The following is a 19,586-nucleotide window of genomic DNA, read 5'->3' as shown; positions in this document are numbered from 1 at the left end:
AAGGTCATTCATTCTAAGGTCAAGGTCACTGTGACCTTGAATGTAAAAATGTTAAAGTTCTTATAACTTTGGTAGGTAAAAATGTTAAAGTTCTTATTCCATGTTATAACTTTGGTATGCTTGTACCTAGAGTCTTCAAACTTGACATAAAGGTTGGCCAGTACTAGAAGATCACCACTGCTCATTTCAATGTCATTCATTTGAAGGTCAAGGTCACTGTGACCTTCAATGTTAAAATGTTAAAATTGTTATAACTTTGGTATGCTTGGACCTAGAATCTCAAACTTGACGTAAAGGTTTGCAAGCACACTTAGATGACCACTGGTCATTTCAAGGTCATTCATTTCAATGTCATTCATTTGAAGGTCAAGGTCACTGTGAACTTAAATGTTAAAATGTTAAAATTGTTGTAACTTTGGTATGCTTGGACCTAGAATCTCAAACTTGACGTAAAGGTTTGCAAGCACACTTAGATGACCACTGGTCATTTCAAGGTCATTCATTTGAAGGTCGAGGTCACTGTGACCTTGGATGTAAATATGTTAAAGTTGTTAATACTTTGGTATGCTTAGACCTAGAGTCTTCAAACTTGATATGAAGGTTGGCCAGAACTAGTAGATGACCACTGGTCATTTTAAGGTCAAGGTCACCGTGACCTTGAATGTAAAAATGTTAAAATTCTTATTTCATGGTATAACTTTCTTATGCTTGGACTTACAGTCTTCAAACTGGACATGAAGGTTGGCCAGCACTAGTAGATGACAATTGGTCATTTTAAGGTCATTGAAGGTCAAGGTCACTGTGACCTTGAATGTTAAAAATTAAAAGTTGTTTTAACTTTCGTATGCTTGGACATGGACTTTGCCATGACTAACAGATGACCACTGGTCAAGAGAACAACTGGTCATTTTAAAGTCTTTCAATTGACAGTGACCTTAAATGTGAATATTTTTTTCATGATTTAACTTTGGTATGCTTACCACTGGTAATTTCAAGGACACTATTATTTCAGTAATTTAAGTATTGCATTGACAAAAACACGAAAGGTACTTTCCTGTCATTTAAATCAAAAATCCGGCTTCAATGCGGTCATCTCCGACCGCGGAACTCTTGTGTTTTGTACTTAAATTATATTTCAACGGTTTAAAATTAGCTATTGTTTCTTACATATTAGTGATTTTGTGGGCAATATCAATTGGTCACTCAAAGTAAAGCTTGTGGATAAAAAAAACACATAAGAATGCTGTATTAAGTTTTCAGACATGCATTTCATTGATGCCCTTACCCACAAATTAAAATGTTGGATAACATAAGTTGTACGCATTTGCTCTCATCACCTACCTGGTGAACCTTTCCCATGTTTAAGATTTCAGTTTCAGTGGCATTGATTTGCATTCAGCAAGTAATTGACTTGCAATAATTGGCATTCTGCAAGTACATGGCATCCTTGTTTGTTTTCTCATGGCTTTGGTAACTACGATAAATTCTTGTAACATACATGGCAACAAGCATGGGTAATAATGAAAGAAAGCATATAATAATAAAATAGATTTTTGAATATTTGTTAATCTTTCTTTTTCCTAAATGAATCTTCAATTAAGGAATGAACAAAGAGTTCTTTTTCTCCCCCACTTCTTCAGGATGATTGATGATTGATTTATAGGAACTGCAATGGCTGAGTAAGGCTGGCCACATAGGGTGAGAACGGATCCACTAAAAACTCACAGAGGAAATGGAAGGTTTTGTGGGCCAGATCAAAAGAATGGGATAGAAATAAAAAGAAATGCTTCAAAGAAACATAGTGATTGGAGAAAACATTTTATATGCAATATATTTATTGTTTTACAGCTCTGACCAGTTGCTGCCTGTTAATTACATTGTCAGTCAACTGCCTGTGCTGTGAACAGTAGAACAGTAGTACGCTTGTATTGATTCAATTCCCTAGCCTGTTTGTATCCAATAGTCTTTGATCAGCTTAAATCATGCCAAATGATTACATTGAAATACTATTGGGTCTCAATGAGATGCTCACACCGTGGTGATTCAGTTCTGATAATTAAAAAGCATATTGCTATACAATTGTTATTGATGTATTCCAGCATGTTTAAGGAGAAAACTCTTCTGACCAAAATCAGATTTCCTGCCTTTATCAAATGATACACAAATTGCAAAACTCCCGTTCATACTTTGACAAATCTTTAAATAATTTCCCTGGGCTCTGTTGTGTGGAGGTTTGATGCTAATTGCAGTTAAAAAAAGTAGCAATGCTGACTGCTAGTTCACTATAGGATGAAACAAACCAAGATCCATCTGTTCATTTGAGCTTCTAGCTGGTGGAAATTGAAGCAATTCAGCTCAAACTAAGCACTCTAATTCTCATAGATTAAATACACCAACAAACTATGTCAGACAAAATTTTATTTTTTCTATAAACATATATATATTTTCTCCCCATGCCTTCCGGCAGTTCGAGCAAAGGACGAGAGCGAGTTAGAATATAACCCAGAGCACGTGCCTTCTAAACATCATGGCTACCATGATAACCCATTCTCACATGGTTCTGGTAATGTTAACTTTGTGCTTCCTTTCTACATTGTCCTGCTTCTTTAGATTTCTTTGTCTCTTTTGAGTAATTCATATGGGGACCTAGGGTCCAGTAGACGTCTATGTTGTCCTGTGTATGTCTTGTGAATTATTTGGGACTGACCGCGACACAATGCTGAGAGGTAGGCTTCAAGGGTAATATTCTATAAATGTTACCCATGTATAAAATTTCAGTACACCGAACACTTCTAAAGATTGATCAAGGCACTCCCATTCATTACACTCCAGTTTGTACTATTACTATTTACATTAGAAATGTAGATGACACACTCCAGTTTGTACTATTACTATTAAATTAGAAATGTAGATAAATATTTGTGTCCTTTTTTTATTTGTTTATTCACATATTTTATGTTTAAATTGCTTAATTCAAGCTTTTTTCTGTACATACATCTTTTGTTGGCATATAACTTATGCATATGTGCATAGTGCAATGTCACCAGTATATGGAAACCTAGTTGCATGTATATGTAACCACAATGCATGCAAATTGAGTGGTGTGTACCCATGGCACATGAAAGCAAGTGTCATGTCAACATGGTTCTTAGTGGCATGTAACCATTATCTTGTGGATAACTGTCAATCAAGTGGTAAACAAATGCACATGGATGCATATTTCAATCAATTCTCTGTAAATGCTTAGACAAATAAAGTAAAGACATTGCTATAAATGTTTGTCTCCTGGTGAATTGTGCATGGGGTCATGTCATATGAACAGCAAAGCCTTATCACTTGCATGTGTGTGAATTTAGTGCACTGCCATTTTATTTTCAATAACATTGCATGTTTATAACAAAGCCTTGTTGTAACTCTGTTGTCTTAAACATTATTTTAATCTTGTTTTAAAGCAATTTTATGAATGTATTAGAATGATTGTTAATAAAAAAGTAATTTTATTGTTTTAATTTTAACATACAGTATACATTTTGTTAGAATGTTTGTTATCCTTCATTTATTGTTTCATTTATTATGATTAACCATACATTAAACATGTATTTTATTGTACCGATATTATGTTAACATAGTGTTTCTTAATGTTGTGCCTAAATATTTAAAACAAGACCAGCAACTCTGTTCATACAAATATATGCAATGTAACTGATGAGTTGTGGTTCCTTGCAGCCCCTGGTTCAGCCCCCAGGAATGTGCAAGCCCGTCCACACAGCACGCAGACCATTGTGATTGATTGGCAGGAGCCTGAGATACCCAATGGTATCATTCAGGTGGGTGGTGTGAAAAGTAGCCATTATTGATGGAATCATTTGATTTGATGGTGTAAAAAAGTTCACATCGATGGCATCATTAAGAGGGGCGGGGGGGGGGGGGTAAGTAGAAAATAGTCTACATTGATGGCATAATTCAGGTGGGTGTTATAAAAATAGTCTACATTGATAGCATAATTCAGGTGGGTGGTATAGAAAATAGTCTACATTGATGGCCTAATACAGTTGGGTGGAATAGAAAATAGTCTATATTGATGGCATTGTTTAGGTGGGTGGTATAGAAAATAGTCTACATTGATGGCATAATACAGGTGGGTGGTATAGAAAATAGTCGACATTGATGGCATAATACAGTTGGGTGGAATAGAAAATAGTCTATATTGATGGCATTGTTTAGGTGGGTGGTATAGAAAATAGTCTATATTGATGGCATTGTTTAGGCAGGTGGTATAGAAAATAGTCTACATTGATGGCATAATACAGGTGGTGGTATAGAAAATAGTCTTCATTGATGGCATAATTCAGATGTGTGCTATAGAAAATAGTCTACATTGATGGCATAATACAGGTGGGTGGTATAGAAAATAGTCTACATTGATGGAAGATTTCAGATGTGTGGTATAGAAAATAGTCTTCATTGATGGCATAATACAGGTGGGTGGTATAGAAAATAGTCTACATTGATAGCATAATACAGGTGGGTGGTATAGAAAATAGTCTACATTGATGGCATAATACAGTTGGGTGGAATAGAAAATAGTCTATATTGATGGCATTGTTTAGGTGGGTGGTATAGAAAATAGTCCATATTGATGGCATTGTTTAGGTGGGTGGTATAGAAAATAGTCTGCATTGATTGCATAATACAGGTGGTGGTATAGAAAATAGTCTACATTGATGGCATAATTCAGATGTGTGCTATAGAAAATAGTCTACATTGAGGACATACTTTAGGTAGGTGGTATAGAAAATAGTCTTCATTGATGGTATAATTTTGGTAGGTGGTATAGAAAATAGTCTACAATGATGGCATTATTCAGGTGGGTGGTGTAGAAAGTGGTCAAAATTGATGACATTATTTGGATGGCTGAGGGAATGTATACCCATACTTAAATTTCTATTTCATGGCTTCTGTCAAGTTCTGTGTTTTTGTAAGTGCAATTCCACTCTGACTGCCTGTTCTTTTTCATGGCTTCTCTATGTTCTAAAAGTGATTATGATATACCACCCTGACTTGCATGTTCTATTCCATGTATTATGAGTGTTCTATATGTGCAATCCCATCCTTAATTGCCTCTTCTATACAGGGATACAAGGTGTTTTACACGACCAATCCAGACCTGCCAATAGTGCTGTGGAGCAGTCAGGACATCACAGGGGACACCAAGATGACCACCATCAGTGGTCTGACCCCAGACAGGACCTACACTATCTGTGTTCTTGCCTACTCCAGTATGGGGCAGGGGCCACTGTCCATACCTGTACAGGTCATGACGCGCCAGGGAGGTACGTGTCATATTACCTGTCATTTGACAGAATTTTGCAGAGCTTCCATATGAGCCTCGCTTTAAGAAAAAGGGGTTTAATGCGTGTGCATAAAGTGTCGTCCCTAATATGCCTGCGCAGTCTGCACAGGCAAATAAGGGACAACACTTTCAGATTTTATGGTATTTTTTGTTTGAAGAAAGTCTCTTCTAAACAAAAATGCAGTTAAAGTGGAAAGTGTTGTCCCATATTAGCCTAATTACACATGCTAATCTCAGACGACACTTTTCACACATGCATCAAACCTCATTTTCCAGGAGGTTCATAACTTTTTTATTCATATGGGATAATTGATCTGATCAGACCAATTTATGCAAATAAATTTTGCATTTAGAGGTCTATCAAAAAGTCAATTGCACATTTGCCCTGTTTCATACCATTGTTTAAGACGAGTTAGGTAGCCTACAACTGGACCTTTGCGTCTCACACATAGCTGCTCCATTACTCTATTGCTGCCCCCTGGCCCACAATGCATGCTGGTACAAGCGCATGAAGCAATATGCACACTAAGCGTTATTAGCGTGTTGGCATGTCATGTGACATTGATGCGTCTGCGAGTGTCCCCCACCCCCAGCATGCCCCTGTGTGCTGGTATTGAAGGCTTGGTGCAGCCTGCGTGTTCTGTGGTGTCTAGTAGTTATAAACATGTCTTTGTGTCCGTTTCAGTTTGTGTTTTATGTCTTGTATGCCACCATTTGAAGAAGTCGTGGTGGTATATTGTTTTGCACATCAGCATAAAGTAGCGGATACAATTTACAGAAACTATAACAAAGAAGTTGTTTTTCATGTTTTGAACGTCTGTGTTTGACAGTTTTGCTTTGTTAACAAGAATATGTCCATAGAAATGTGTGTACATTGTTTTCCTTGGTTACATTTGATAGACTAGAACAAATTTTGTGCATGAGTAATAAGATACTAATACTGACCACTCACCAATTAGATGATAACACTAACCTGTTGGGAGGGGGGATATTTATAGCATCTTTCTTAGATGTATGAGGTTTTTTACCATTATAAATATTCTGTTATTTTCATTTTGTGAATATGTGGTATTTTATTTTTTTCAAAAAAAATTCAGTGACATAGATACAAAAAATGAAACTGAATATCTATTGCTTAAAAAACATGTATAGTTTACCCAAAATATAATATTTTTTTTCCATGGTGATGTGTTTTATAAGTGCAATCACTAATTAAGTTAAATTACAATTTGAAACCATGGATAATTTATTTTTGTGAAGAAAATGAGAAATTTGCTATAGTAATATGCCCTGTTCACCTGAGAGAGTGGAGAAAGGGGAAAATTCTTCTCTCTGACCTCCACCTGTCCATATTTTGTATGTGTGCTCATACAGTGTTGCATTGGAGAGGAGTCGGGGTTGCGGGCTGTGGGGTGGAAGGGTGGAGGTTTTCTGAGTATCACTTTCTTGTTATGTGTCCAGTTTGCTGTTACAACAGCATGACGACTGTTGCACCAAGTTTAAAATGCACTCTCTGCTTCATGCACACTTTCTGAGCACCCTGAAGCGTGCAAGAACACCCAAAGTATTGATGGTTTGTTTTGAAAAAATAGAAGTGTTTATGTAGAAATCTCTGTATTTCTAGCTCGTTCTTGTATTATTAAGTAAATTAAGCGGATTAACTGTACATGTTTAGCCATATTTATTTAATACCTATAACTAAGATATTTATTGAGGAAACAACATGATTATTAATCTGTAATCTTAAATAATACTTAAAAAGGTAGATGTTCTTGCAAGCTTTGTTGTACCATGTAACCATAGCAAGTATAACATAACCTTGTTCACATCACAGCCCCAGATGCCAGCATTAATATGCTGAATAATAAGTTTGCGGGTAAGTGCTCAAGACATGCCCCTTGTTCACTGTGCTCACCTTCACATGTACAGCTCTTTGAAACTCCACACTGTGAACCTTTCTTTCTCTTCTTCCTCTGAGGCAATTGCAGTTCAATGCAAGTTGAGGTCAGGGCAAATGCAGTCTATTGCAAATTTAGGTCTGGGCAAATGCAGTATATTGCAAAGTTAGGTCTATTGCAAATTTAGGTCAAGGCAAATACAGATAGTCTATTACAAATTAATTTGGGGCAAATGCAGTCTAAGACAAATTTAGGCCAGTGCAAATGCTGTTTACAGCAAATTTAGGTCAGTGCAATTGCAGTCCAACACAAATTTAGGTCTGACCTAAGGGCTAATTCAGTCCAATCCAAATTTAGTTACAAAGGAATTCAGTTCAGGGCAAAAGAAGTACAAGGCATTTTCAGTCAAGCAATTTCAGTTCAAGAAAAATTCAGTCAAAGGCAAACATACTTGGAGGCAAATTCAGTCCTAAGCTAATTAAAATACAAGCAAAAACAGTCCAAGTTTAATTCAGTCAAAAGGGAAACTATTGCAAAAGCAAAATTTCTGTCACTTTGCAACACTCTATTCAGACTGGGACATGAACTTGGTATTGATTGAACATTTAAAACATGATTGCATGGGGCATGGCATCAGCATAATGACTCCTAATTGACCAATTGTCAATCAATATTTTGCCTTTTGTGATTAAACAACTGTAAAATCATCAACACAAATGTAGTGTTTTCTAAACTACCTAAACCATCTTAAGTGATGTGATATTGGCAATATTCATTGCATTGATCATTGCAAGAGGGGAGGGCTGCAGTTGTCTCCCATGAGGATTAATTTGTCCTTTGAATTTCAGAATCTGTGAATGTGTTTTAATATTAAAGCCGACTTTTATTGGCTGAACACACTGTCAGAAGACTACAAAATGTGGGGAATGATGTTTGTTTAGCTTTATTTTTTCTTGCGTGGCTCTAATGTTTTAAATATATTTCAACATCCAATAAAACCTAGCCTTGATTTCTGAAGGCGACCAGTAATTGTAAATGTTTTGTTATGTCTAGTTTGTATATTTTCTTTCAGCTTTCTCTGCATCTATCAGAATGAATTTATTTCTGACACTTTGGAGGCTGTTAACATGCTTTGATTTAACAACCATTATAAATGCCCATTTAACCAGTTCCCCCAGAAGAAGCTTAGTGAAAATGGCTTTTGCAACCAGCATAAAACCAGAACAGCTTGGGAGTAACTGTGTAACTTGAGTCTGTTCAGGTTTTATGCTTTTTTTTGCTCATCAGTATGTAAGGGTTGAAAATGAAGGTTTTGAAACTTCAGTTAAAGTAAGAAAGGTATGTTATTAAATGTATCTTTCTAAGGGACTACACATGCATCAAAATATGTATTTAAGTGGTAAAGGGTTAACCTAACTGGCAACTGCTGCAAGAATACTGTGTGCTTAACCCATTTATGCCTAGCGTCCTGAAAAAAGGACATTGCAAACAGCGTAGACCCAGATGAGACGCCGCATAATGCGGCGCCTCATCAGGGTCTACACTGTTTGCTTAAACGAAATTCTGTAAGAAATATTCTTAAAATAGAAATAAATATACCAGACATCCCTAATTTTGGAAATAAATTGATCCAATTTAGAAGGATGGGAGAGTCCACTAGGCATAATGGGTTAAATATATGATGATCATTTATATGATGCAGTTGGGGATGGGGCTAAATTTATGTAAGGCAGAATGGGAAGCAGATTTACAATAACTAGACTTGTGGTTTTTTTTGCATTCCTGTGAGAAATGGATGAATGGGGTAGGGGGGGGGGGGGGGGGGGGGTACCAAAACTCTGCTTTTTAGGCAAGCAGTCTATTACTGCATCCAAGATCCATATTCACCCAATTATTATTAAACTTAAGTATTAAAATAAAAGAACATTTTTCAAACTGTTTGTTCTAATAGAATAATACTGTTTAATATTATATAAAATTTATTATAACACTTCTTCATTTAGAACAAGCAATTTAGGACAATTTTACAGCAAATTTACAGCCTGTTTATATTCCAATGCAAAGCAATAGTTTTCATTGTTCCAAGTCTGTTCTTAAGTCTAAGAATGTGTTGGTGAATATGTGGCCAGGGCTACCAATATGGGGCCAGGGCTACCAATATGGGGCCAGGGCTACCAATATGAGGCCAGGGCTACCAATATGTGGCCAGGGCTACCAATATGTGGCCAGGGCTACCAATATGGGGCCAGGGCTACCAATATGGGGCCAGGGCTACCAATATGGGGCCAGGGCTACCAATATGGGGCCAGGGCTACCAATATGAGGCCAGGGCTACCAATATGAGGCCAGGGCTACCAATATGGGGCCAGGGCTACCAATATGGGGCCAGGGCTACCAATATGAGGCCAGGGCTACTATTATGTGGCCAGGGCTACCAATATGGGGCCAGGGCTACCAATATGGGGCCAGGGCTACCAATATGAGGCCAGGGCGACCAATATGGGGCCAGGGCTACCAATATGGGGCCAGGGCTACCAATATGGGGCCAGGGCTACCAATATGGGGCCAGGGCTACCAATATGGGGCCAGGGCTACCAATATGTGGCCAGGGTTACTATTATGTGGCCAGGGCTACAATTATGTGGCCAGGGCTACTATTATGTGGCCAGGGCTACCAATATTTGGCCAGGGCTACCAATATGTGGCCAGGGCTACCAATATGTGGCCAGGGCTACTATTATGTGGCCAGGGCTACAATTATGTGGCCAGGGCTACTATTATGTGGCCAGGGCTACAATTATGTGGCCAGGGCTACTATTATTTGGCCAGGGCTACCGATATAGGCTCTGACTTTTATTTTGTTCTTTCATGTGTTTCTATTTTAAGCTTGTCTAGTTCATTTCTATGGCCTGCTCTTGAATGTTCCATGTTTTCCACAGTCCTGAATACATTGTTGTACTGTGAACCTTTACAATGAGGTGCTTTAATTGTAAGGTGTTAATTCTAGAACGCTTAAAACTGCTCTTTCATGTTTATATTCAAATTATAACTTAAAAAAATAGCTATGAGGAACAATAAAAAAAATGTATGCTCTGATGTATTCCAGAAATTAATGTTGAGTAATTGGTCCACAGTAGTCTTTTGGCTTTGTGTATATGTATATATACATCATGTAGGAGCAGCTTTTAATACCTTTGTTACTCTTTTTTTTCTTCAGTATTAGTATTGTGTCTAGAAAAAAAACTAGATTGTCTATGTATGGCCATTACACAAGAATTCCACATAAATGAGTACAGAACCAACTCCTGTGTGTTACATGTTCTAACCAAGACCCTACAATCTGAAAACCATCTATACTTCATGCTTTAGTAATAATCCTAAAACTGTCGTATTATATAACAACTAATAAGCATGCTTTTAATGGGAATTTATATATTTATATCTTTTACAATTTAACATTACCAGATTACAGACTTCCAGAATATGACTGATATATTAGAATGTTAAAATGATAAAATTAAATATATCTACTATTGGTGATTTGTTATGATGTAAAAGGTTGCTGTGTTCACGTATTTTGCGCATAAGCACGGCTGCACATGCATAATGATTAACAGATGCGTTGACAGCTTGTCGGAACAGCAACCCTCGACTGAGAATGTGCATATGTTTACTAACAGTCATGTTTTCTTTCCCCACCCATCTGCGGAATTTTAGAGACCATTGGTAAGCAATTCGTTGATGATTTGCTCTTTTAGTTTTATTAGCACTTATTTCTATGTATCTCTACACTTTCCAATATCTTCTAGGCTAAAGCTAGATTATTAAAAGTGGATGGTTAGAATTAAGTGTGTATGAAAGTATTTAACAATGTATATTAACGATTTCTTGTTAACTTTTCCCTGTGATTAAGACAGAACACAACAAGCTCATGGTGTAGTCGTCCATGTAGAGTTTGCATGACCAAAAACATTGATCCTTCCTCATAAACATTACGCATTTTTGTTTCTTGACACATGTACTAAATTTATGTACATAACATGATCACAATAGCTTTTGATCATAAGTACAGAACATGATTATGCATGATTGTTAACCCTGGAGTTACATTTTAATTCCAATGAGTGCCTATAACACACACTGATCAGTTGTATAGGATTACCCAGGGGATACCAGCTGCATCCTGACTTCTGTAGCTGCCATATGCACTTTGTAGCTTCCTTCTGCACTTTCAGTGACAGTATTCAAGGAATTATTTCTACAGTAAAATATTAAGTTCAAGAAGATACACATAAACTGTCAAGTAATTTGACAAGGTCAAAGAGTGTTTAAATTGTCATACATTTAAGTTCACAAAATATGTATTTTTATGCCCCCCTTGGAATAAGAGGGGGTAAATTGTTTTGCACATGTCGGTTGGTCGGTCCGTCCGTCGGTCGGTCGGTCCGTCCACCAGATGGTTTCCGGATGATAACTCAAGAACACTTACGCCTAAGATCATGAAACTTCATAGGTACATTGATCATGACTGGCAGGTCACTAGGTCAAAGGTCAAGGTCACAGTGACTCAAAATAGTAAAATGGTTTCCGGATGATAACTCGAGAGTGCTTAGGCCTAGGATCATGAAACTTTAATAGGTACATTGATCATGACTGGCAGATGACCCCTATAGATTTTCAGGTCACTAGGTCAAAGGTCAAGGTCACAGTGACTTGAAATAGTAAAATGGTTTCCGGATGATAACTCAAGAATGCTTTGGCCTAGGATCATGAAACTTCATAGGTACATTGATCATGATTGGCAGATGACCCCTATTGATTTTCAGGTCACTAGGTCAAAGGTCAAGGTCACAGTGACTCGAAATAGTAAAATGGTTTCCGGATGATAACTCAAGAATGCTTATGCCTAGGATCATGAAACTTCATAGGTACATTGATCATGACTGGCAAATGACCCCTATTGATTTTAAGGTCACTAGGTCAAAGGTCAAAGTCACAGTGACAAAAAACGTATTCACACAATGGCTGCCACTACAACTGACAGCCCATATGGGGGGCATGCATGTTTTACAAACAGCCCTTGTTTAATTATGCAATTATGTGGCAAACATTTTTGAAAAGGTATTGGAAAGTGTTTTATATTTCCGTATTTAAGTTATTTTTGGGCTTTGTTTATATTGGTTTTCAACATACTCTGATCATATTTTCAGGATTTGTCTTTTCTTTTGTGTTCCTTTTGTTTGGTTTATGTGGGGTGCTGGTTTATGTCTCATTATTTTGTGTAAAGAGCGAGGGACCTTGCATGCTTCGTCAGCCTAACTTTATATACTATACACGGACAGTAAGTATCATCATCAACAGATTGGACAATCTACCCTTGAAATCCAGATGATCCTTTCAGCATCAGTGCAATCAAGGCAGAAAGCCTATGCTCAAAGTCATTCAAGGGACAGGAAGTTGAATGACTATGGACTGTATCTTGTGTTATTGTGTGTCTGATTACTCAGACTGGTTTGTGTTTGATGTGCGTCTGCTGCGTGCGTTGCGACGCGCTCTGCTCCTGCCTTGCAAGCACCCACACTGCTCGCGCCGGGTATAGGCCCTATATGCCTCATAGTCAGGGGCTTGATATACCCTTAGTTGTAGCCTGGTAGATGGACTCTTTTTTTTTTTACTTGTCTACCTTGGCCTGACTCAACTGTAACACTTGTATTGTTATCTTTAGATTCTCTAAATGCCTATAATATCTTACCAACTGTGAAATATCATATGAACCGCTATTGACAGTTTTTTTCCAAATGCTCTTTTGAATTGTTTGAATTTTGAATTCTTATTATTTAATTAAGAAAGATATAATTAAAAATAAACTGGAATAAATGTAGATTTCAAGTCCTTAAAAGCTGCCATGAAGTTCAATGAATCATTCTGAATGCCTCTGAATTGCAGTCCCGCTGCAACCACGCAACCTCCAGGCGAAGGCGATCTCGCCAAATGAGATTGAGATAACATGGAGTGCACCGGAGGACGTGGCCAAGATCATCAGCTACACGCTGTACTACAACGATTCTGAAAAGCACACTATTGGTCACCACACTATCTACCCGCCAACCACACGATACAAGCTCTCTGAGCTCATACCCGATACTGTGTACAACATTCAGCTGGCAGCACGTAGCGCCCAGGGGGAGGGGGCGCGTACAATACTCGTCCAGGAGAAGACACCAGAGTTCAGTAAGCAGCTGTTTGTTGTCTGTTCAGGTGTTCAATGATCAATGTCCCAGGCTTGTATTTGCCAACCTCTTCTTAGACTTAAGACATCAAACAAATGCAAAGTGTTTTAAATTGTTTACATTTTTGACACACTATTTATTAAATTCAAGTATATATCAAAATGACTTAAGTCAATTGTATGCTTCAATTCTCCAAATTTTGAATAAGGGTTAAAGCCCAGATCATAATGAATTGTGACCTGTTGTATGCATGGTTTCTAAAAAAATTAGCATATTAATGAGAAAAGTTTTACTCACTGGCATATAGATAGAATGATTATTTATTACATAGCCAACAAAGTTTCTTGATATTTGGTGAACACACAAGTTATTTTTCTTTAGTCTTAGTCTATTATTTTGTCTAAAGTCTGGGCATAGGTTGGTGAAAACTTTGCCCCAGTGTTGTTATCCACTGAGATAGATATGAGCCGCACTCTGGGAAAACAGGGCTTATGACATGTGCATAAAGTATCATCAAAGAATAGCCTGGTCAGTCGGCACAGGCCAATCTGGGATATAAACTTTCCTACTAAACTGAATTTTCGTCTAGAAGAGACTACCTTTGAACAAGAAATTTGATTAAAGGAAAAAGTATCTGTATACTTTGTGCACATGCATGAAGCACGGTTATCACAGTGTGGGGGTCATATGATATTAAAACTTGTAGAAGGAGGCAGAACATAGAATAAGATCTTGAATTGTTGGATAGTAAATAATGGTAGGTTTTTACATTAGGCGTATTTGAATAGGTCAGATTAACTCAAATTGGATTATTTCTTACTTTTCTTGAGCTTAAAATATTGAAATATAAATATAAAAAGAAGAATCAAGTTTTCTACAGTGTTTAGCTATGGACTTTATTTTAAACAATATTTTATTTGTTTAATGTTTGCCTCAGTTTATTACACATTTGTTCTTGGTATCGTAATTATATTCTCACATTTACTCTGTATTCACTCAATAAGTTTACTTTCAACTGTAACTATTGTTGTTCAAAAAGTTCAAGATTGTGTCACCCATGCATTATGACACTGTCTTTTGCTTACAGTTTCATCACTATAAAAATATTGTACATTGTTTCCTATAACTTTTTGGGGTGCTGAAATATTTTGATTTAATTTATTACATTTTTTTAACTTCTTTAGTATCAGTGTACTTAAATGTTGTCTAGTGATCAATCACCTTCATTCATATCATCTTCATCTGATCATTAAAATTCCTATTCATCTGTGATACGAGATAGTTCCACTTTTGCAACCCTATTCAAAAAGAAAACATTGAGCATGCACCTTTCGGAAAAAAAACTAAAGCTTAAGCATCGGTCTGTACGAGAATGTGACCTATCTGTACTGCTGTCTCGCCTCGCAGCGCCCACAGCGCCCCCGCAGTCTGTTAGCGGCCGGCCACTGAGTCATAACTCAATACTTGTCGAGTGGAGCCCTCCGCCAGCAAATCAACAGAACGGAAACATTGCCGGCTATAAAGTTCTCTATGTCATTAATGAGGATGGTAAAACTGAGGTGGAAGCAGACGTTATGAGGGTGGGGGTCGTCACAAGGGCGCAGTTGGAAAACCTTGAGACGTGGGCAGACTATAAGATCTGGGTAGTTGCTTTCACTGCTGCCGGTGATAGCCCCATGTCCCCGCCTATCATAGTGAAAACACACGAGTCAGGTAAGTTTCTGCTGGAATGATGATGAGACTAAAACAATAACACCCAGCCCCACCCACATTTTACACCCCTCTCTCGCAAATTAACCTGCTCTATCTGACACATCTCTTTCGCTTACAGTGCTTCTCAGTGACATTCAATTGTTCGTTAGTGGCTCAAGTACTGAGTAAAAGTACCTTGAGCACTCTTTAAGTATAGCTCAATAGGTCATTATCAACTTAAAATGGCCCACAAGTCACCCGGGGCTGACTAGAAGCCGATTCTTGTCAACCTTGGGTGACTTCAAGCCGATACTAGTCACCTCTGAGTGACATGAAGCCAATTGTAGTCACACGGGGATGACATGAAGCCAATTCTTGTCACCCGGGGCTGACTTCAAGCCGATTCTAGTCACCCTCAAAATCAGCATAAAGTCACCCTTGGCAACAATTTTACTTTTTCAACAAATAATACATGATTTGGTCGTTCATATATGAGGGAATTTGTGTAAAAATACTACAAACATTAAGTCGAATTTTATCATATATGTATGTAATATATTCAAAAGCCACAATAGCCTATATTAGATACCTGGATGCGGTGCCGTTTGTTAAAAAAAAAAATCCACAGGTGATTAGAAGTCAATTCTTGTCACCCAGGGCTGACAAGAAGCAGATTCATGTCACCCTGGGGTGACAGCGTCGGCTTGAAGTCACCCGTGGGTGACAATATATGACAATATCCCTTGGGTACTGAAAATTTACTCAAGGGCACCTGGGCATACTTAAGTACTTTTAAGTAGTACCTGAGCCAACAATGACCAATCAAGCATCAGTTACCTGCCCTTCTTGCCTGCCCTGCCCTGAAATCTCTGAATGACACCTCTGCTCTCTGTACCTGATCTGACTCAGAGAATGCATCCAGCTTGTCCACTGACTGACTCAGTAGTTCTAGACATGCACGCCAATCTCGTGCATGGGCAGTTGGACATGACACCAGATGAGGCGCTCTCCGGGCCTCTGTTCTCTACTAGACTTCATTATACAAGCCTAACTCTGGGAATATTGGGTTGAAGGAATGTGCCTATAGTATAGTCCCCTGATTAGCCTGTGTAGTCTGCACAGGCTAATCTTCGACCACACTTTCCGATTAAAGTGGAATTTTGTTTAGAAGAGACTTCCTTTAAACAAGAAATTCCATAAATGATGAAAGTGTCATCCCTGATTAGCCTACACAAACTGCACAGGCTAGTCTTGAATGACCCTGAATGCATTAAGCCCAGTTATTCCAGAGAAAGTCTTATACCATTATTATCATTATTAGTTATCATCATCATCATCATTGCCATCACCTCACCTATGTTGTATTTGCAATCCTGTAGCATGGTGGTGATATTTTTAGACCCTTCTAACCATACCTAACACACTAAGACCTCATCCATCATTCTGACACATTCAGATACCATACAACACCACATTCTGCAATATGTTTGTGTTTTGTCAGGTTTAATAAAGTGTTGTCTGTGGAGCACATTGAACAATAAAAACAATTAATAGTTTTAAAATTCTCCATTAAAATCCTTGGTTGCCATAAGTTGATGCAGTTTTCTTGGTATGATATGATGAAAAATATGTGCTGCATTTTTAATTGCTAAATAATTTTAAAACAGTTGAGCAAGAGTTATCTTCTGAGCATGATAATACCCCCACAAATGAAGTTTAGGGGGGTATAAAGGAGTGAACTTGTCTGTCGGTCAATCCGTATTAAGCGTCTGCTCTCTCATTTAAGTTGTTATCATCCGATCTTCACCAAACTTGGTCAGAAGTTGTATCTAGATGATGTCTAGGTTAAGTTTGAATATGGGTCATGCCGGGTCATAAACTAGGTCAGGAGGTCACTTACTGCGTTTCAAATATTCAGCATGTTGTCCGCTCTCTAATTAAAGTAGTTTTCATCCAATCTTCACCAAACTTGGTGAGAAGTTTTATCTAGATGATCTATAGGCCAATTTTAAACATGGGCCATGCCGGGCCAAACATTAGGTCACAGGGGATACTTAGTGCGTTTGTTAATATTTAGCATTGTGTCCGCTCTCTAATTCAAGAACTTTTCATCAGATCTTCACCAAACTTGGTCAGAAGTTTTATCTAGATGTTGTTAAGGCCAAGTTCGAACATGGGCCTTGCGGGGTCAACAACTAGGTGACGGGGTCACTAAGTGCGTTTTAAACATTGAGCATGTTGTCTGCTCCCTAATTGAACTAGTATACTTCCGATCTTCACCAAAGTTGGTCAGAAGTTTTATATAGATGATCTCCATGCCTGGACAAAAACTAGGTCACAGGGTCACTTAGTGCGTTTTACACATTCAGCATGGTATTCTCTATTTCAAGTGCTTTTCATCCGCCTTTCATGTTGGGGTATTCGTCACATCTGTGACAAAGCTCTAGTTTTCAAACCAGGTAAGAACAATTGTTCAATACAGGAACAAGCTAATCAGGAATGACTCTTTCCTCCTTTTTGGAATTTTTCATTTAAAAGAAGTCTCTTTTAAAAGAAAAAAATCCAGTCTTTGCAGAAAGTGTTATTCTTGATTAGCCTGTGCTGACTCGACCACGGGCTAATCTGTGCCAATACTTAATGCCCAAATATTAAGCCAGGCTATCACTGAGTGTGACTCTTATGTAATTGAGATTGAATGGAATGACTGGACATACGTTCCAGCATGCTATAGCAAGAAGTTCTTCATGAGATCCATCAATGTCTTGCTCGACCCTCAAAAATTCAATCACAACAGTTTAACATTGGTATTTAATTCATTCCTAAGACTTGGTTTATTTATGCTCCTAGTCATCTCCACATTGCATTTTAGATTGGAAGACCCACCATTACCTGTAGCACACACTGTTTCTCTAGAATCCATTCTATAAATGTCACCACCTGGCCATGCTGTTGTAGTATATATAGTCAACTGCATGCATGCATGACATTTTTTATCTTTCTTATGCATTCCTTAATATTCAATTTCAATGTCTTGGCCGAGTTCTAGATAATATTGCAGTTAAAAAGTTAACATGTTTTTATGTATTTATATTGTCAGTATCTTTGTTTGTGCTTGTGTTCAATTCAATGTTGAACCGTAAATAATTCATATTTATTATTCCCTCTTGGCTCACTAAAAGGTTAATTCTATTTATTATTTGCATTGTTACTATCTGGGACTCTGCCAACACTTTTATGGACAGAATGGTCAATGTTCCTTTATCAACATATTTAAACAAATCATGTTAAGTATTTGTCGTCGTGTTTTGTTTATATTTAACTATTTATTATCATGTAAATCCGTATGTTTAAGTAATTCATAAATGAGTCTCCTTGATTTGTTCACCTCATTTCACCGCTATTTGCAACATTATCTTAGTACTAAATAAAGGCATCATTCATCCATCATTGCCTAAAATAACTGTTTCCACAGTCCCAAACGACCCTAAAAGGGTGACGGTGCAAGAAGTTAACTCCACCACGATTTACGTTGAGTGGCGACCGCCCAAAGCCAAAGACCGCAATGGAATCCTACGTGGTTACTACGTGTACTATGCCATCGTCGACGAGAATGGTGATCCCATTAGGGGACAGGAGAAATTCGTTGACACAAATGACGGCAACAAGAACGAGATGGTGATCACAGGGCTCCAGCCTGCGACCCGCTACCAGGTGTCAGTGGCTGCTTACACGCGAAAGGGGGATGGTGTGCGCAGCAAGCCAAAGCTTGTCAGCACGAAGGGGGCAGGTAGGTTGATTGCATACATAGCTTTATTGTGTGTGAACTGTCAGAGTATTGGAAGAGATGCTTTACAGAATTTTTTTAATCATTATTACGATAAAACCTTTAATTGTGAATTGTATGCATGTCATTTGGGAAAAATATATTCTTCTGGAGATTAGAAATGGGCAAAATTTAAGCCTGTAATTTGACCAAAAAAATCATTGTGGACTTACGGTTCTCACAGTAAACATGGGTATGAAAATAAAACTTAATTGTGAAATCTAAAAATCTGTATGGCAAAGGCCAGGGATGAATACCAATGATTTTTTTGTTTGCTTTTAGTGCCCTCGGAGCCTCGCAACCTTGTGGCTGATTTAGTTCAGCAGGAACCCCTGGTCGCCCAGGTATCCTGGCAGACACCGGATGAACCCAACGGGAAAATAGAGTCGTACAAGCTGTACTGGGGCCTCAAGGGGGAAATCTACACACAGGTCATCCTGAAGGCTCATCAGCAGTCATTCTTCACACCGCCAATTGGTATGCAGTAGCAGCTTTAAATGCTTGTTGGTAACTTTTTACCAGTCATTTACACACTTTGAAGCGTTTTAAGATCTTTAACAATTAATTTAGGAAATTTCTTACAGGATTCA

General features: G+C 37.9%; 1 protein-coding gene across 1 annotated transcript in view; it reads left to right on the top strand.

Annotated features, from left to right (window-relative positions):
- The window catches only part of LOC127879821 (tyrosine-protein phosphatase Lar-like), an 88,400-nt gene that overhangs the window by 43,515 nt on the left and 25,299 nt on the right, over positions 1 to 19,586 (top strand). The window contains 7 exon segments of the mRNA XM_052426873.1: positions 3,727 to 3,827; positions 5,135 to 5,333; positions 7,188 to 7,229; positions 13,198 to 13,482; positions 14,889 to 15,194; positions 18,646 to 18,960; positions 19,279 to 19,473. Coding sequence (XP_052282833.1) covers positions 3,727 to 3,827; positions 5,135 to 5,333; positions 7,188 to 7,229; positions 13,198 to 13,482; positions 14,889 to 15,194; positions 18,646 to 18,960; positions 19,279 to 19,473 — 1,443 coding nt within the window.

This window comes from Dreissena polymorpha, chromosome 4 (genome assembly GCF_020536995.1).
Source record: "Dreissena polymorpha isolate Duluth1 chromosome 4, UMN_Dpol_1.0, whole genome shotgun sequence".
Lineage (NCBI taxonomy): Eukaryota > Metazoa > Mollusca > Bivalvia > Myida > Dreissenidae > Dreissena > Dreissena polymorpha.
Note: the sequence above shows the minus strand (reverse complement) of the source record. Positions and strands in the feature narration are given on the sequence as shown.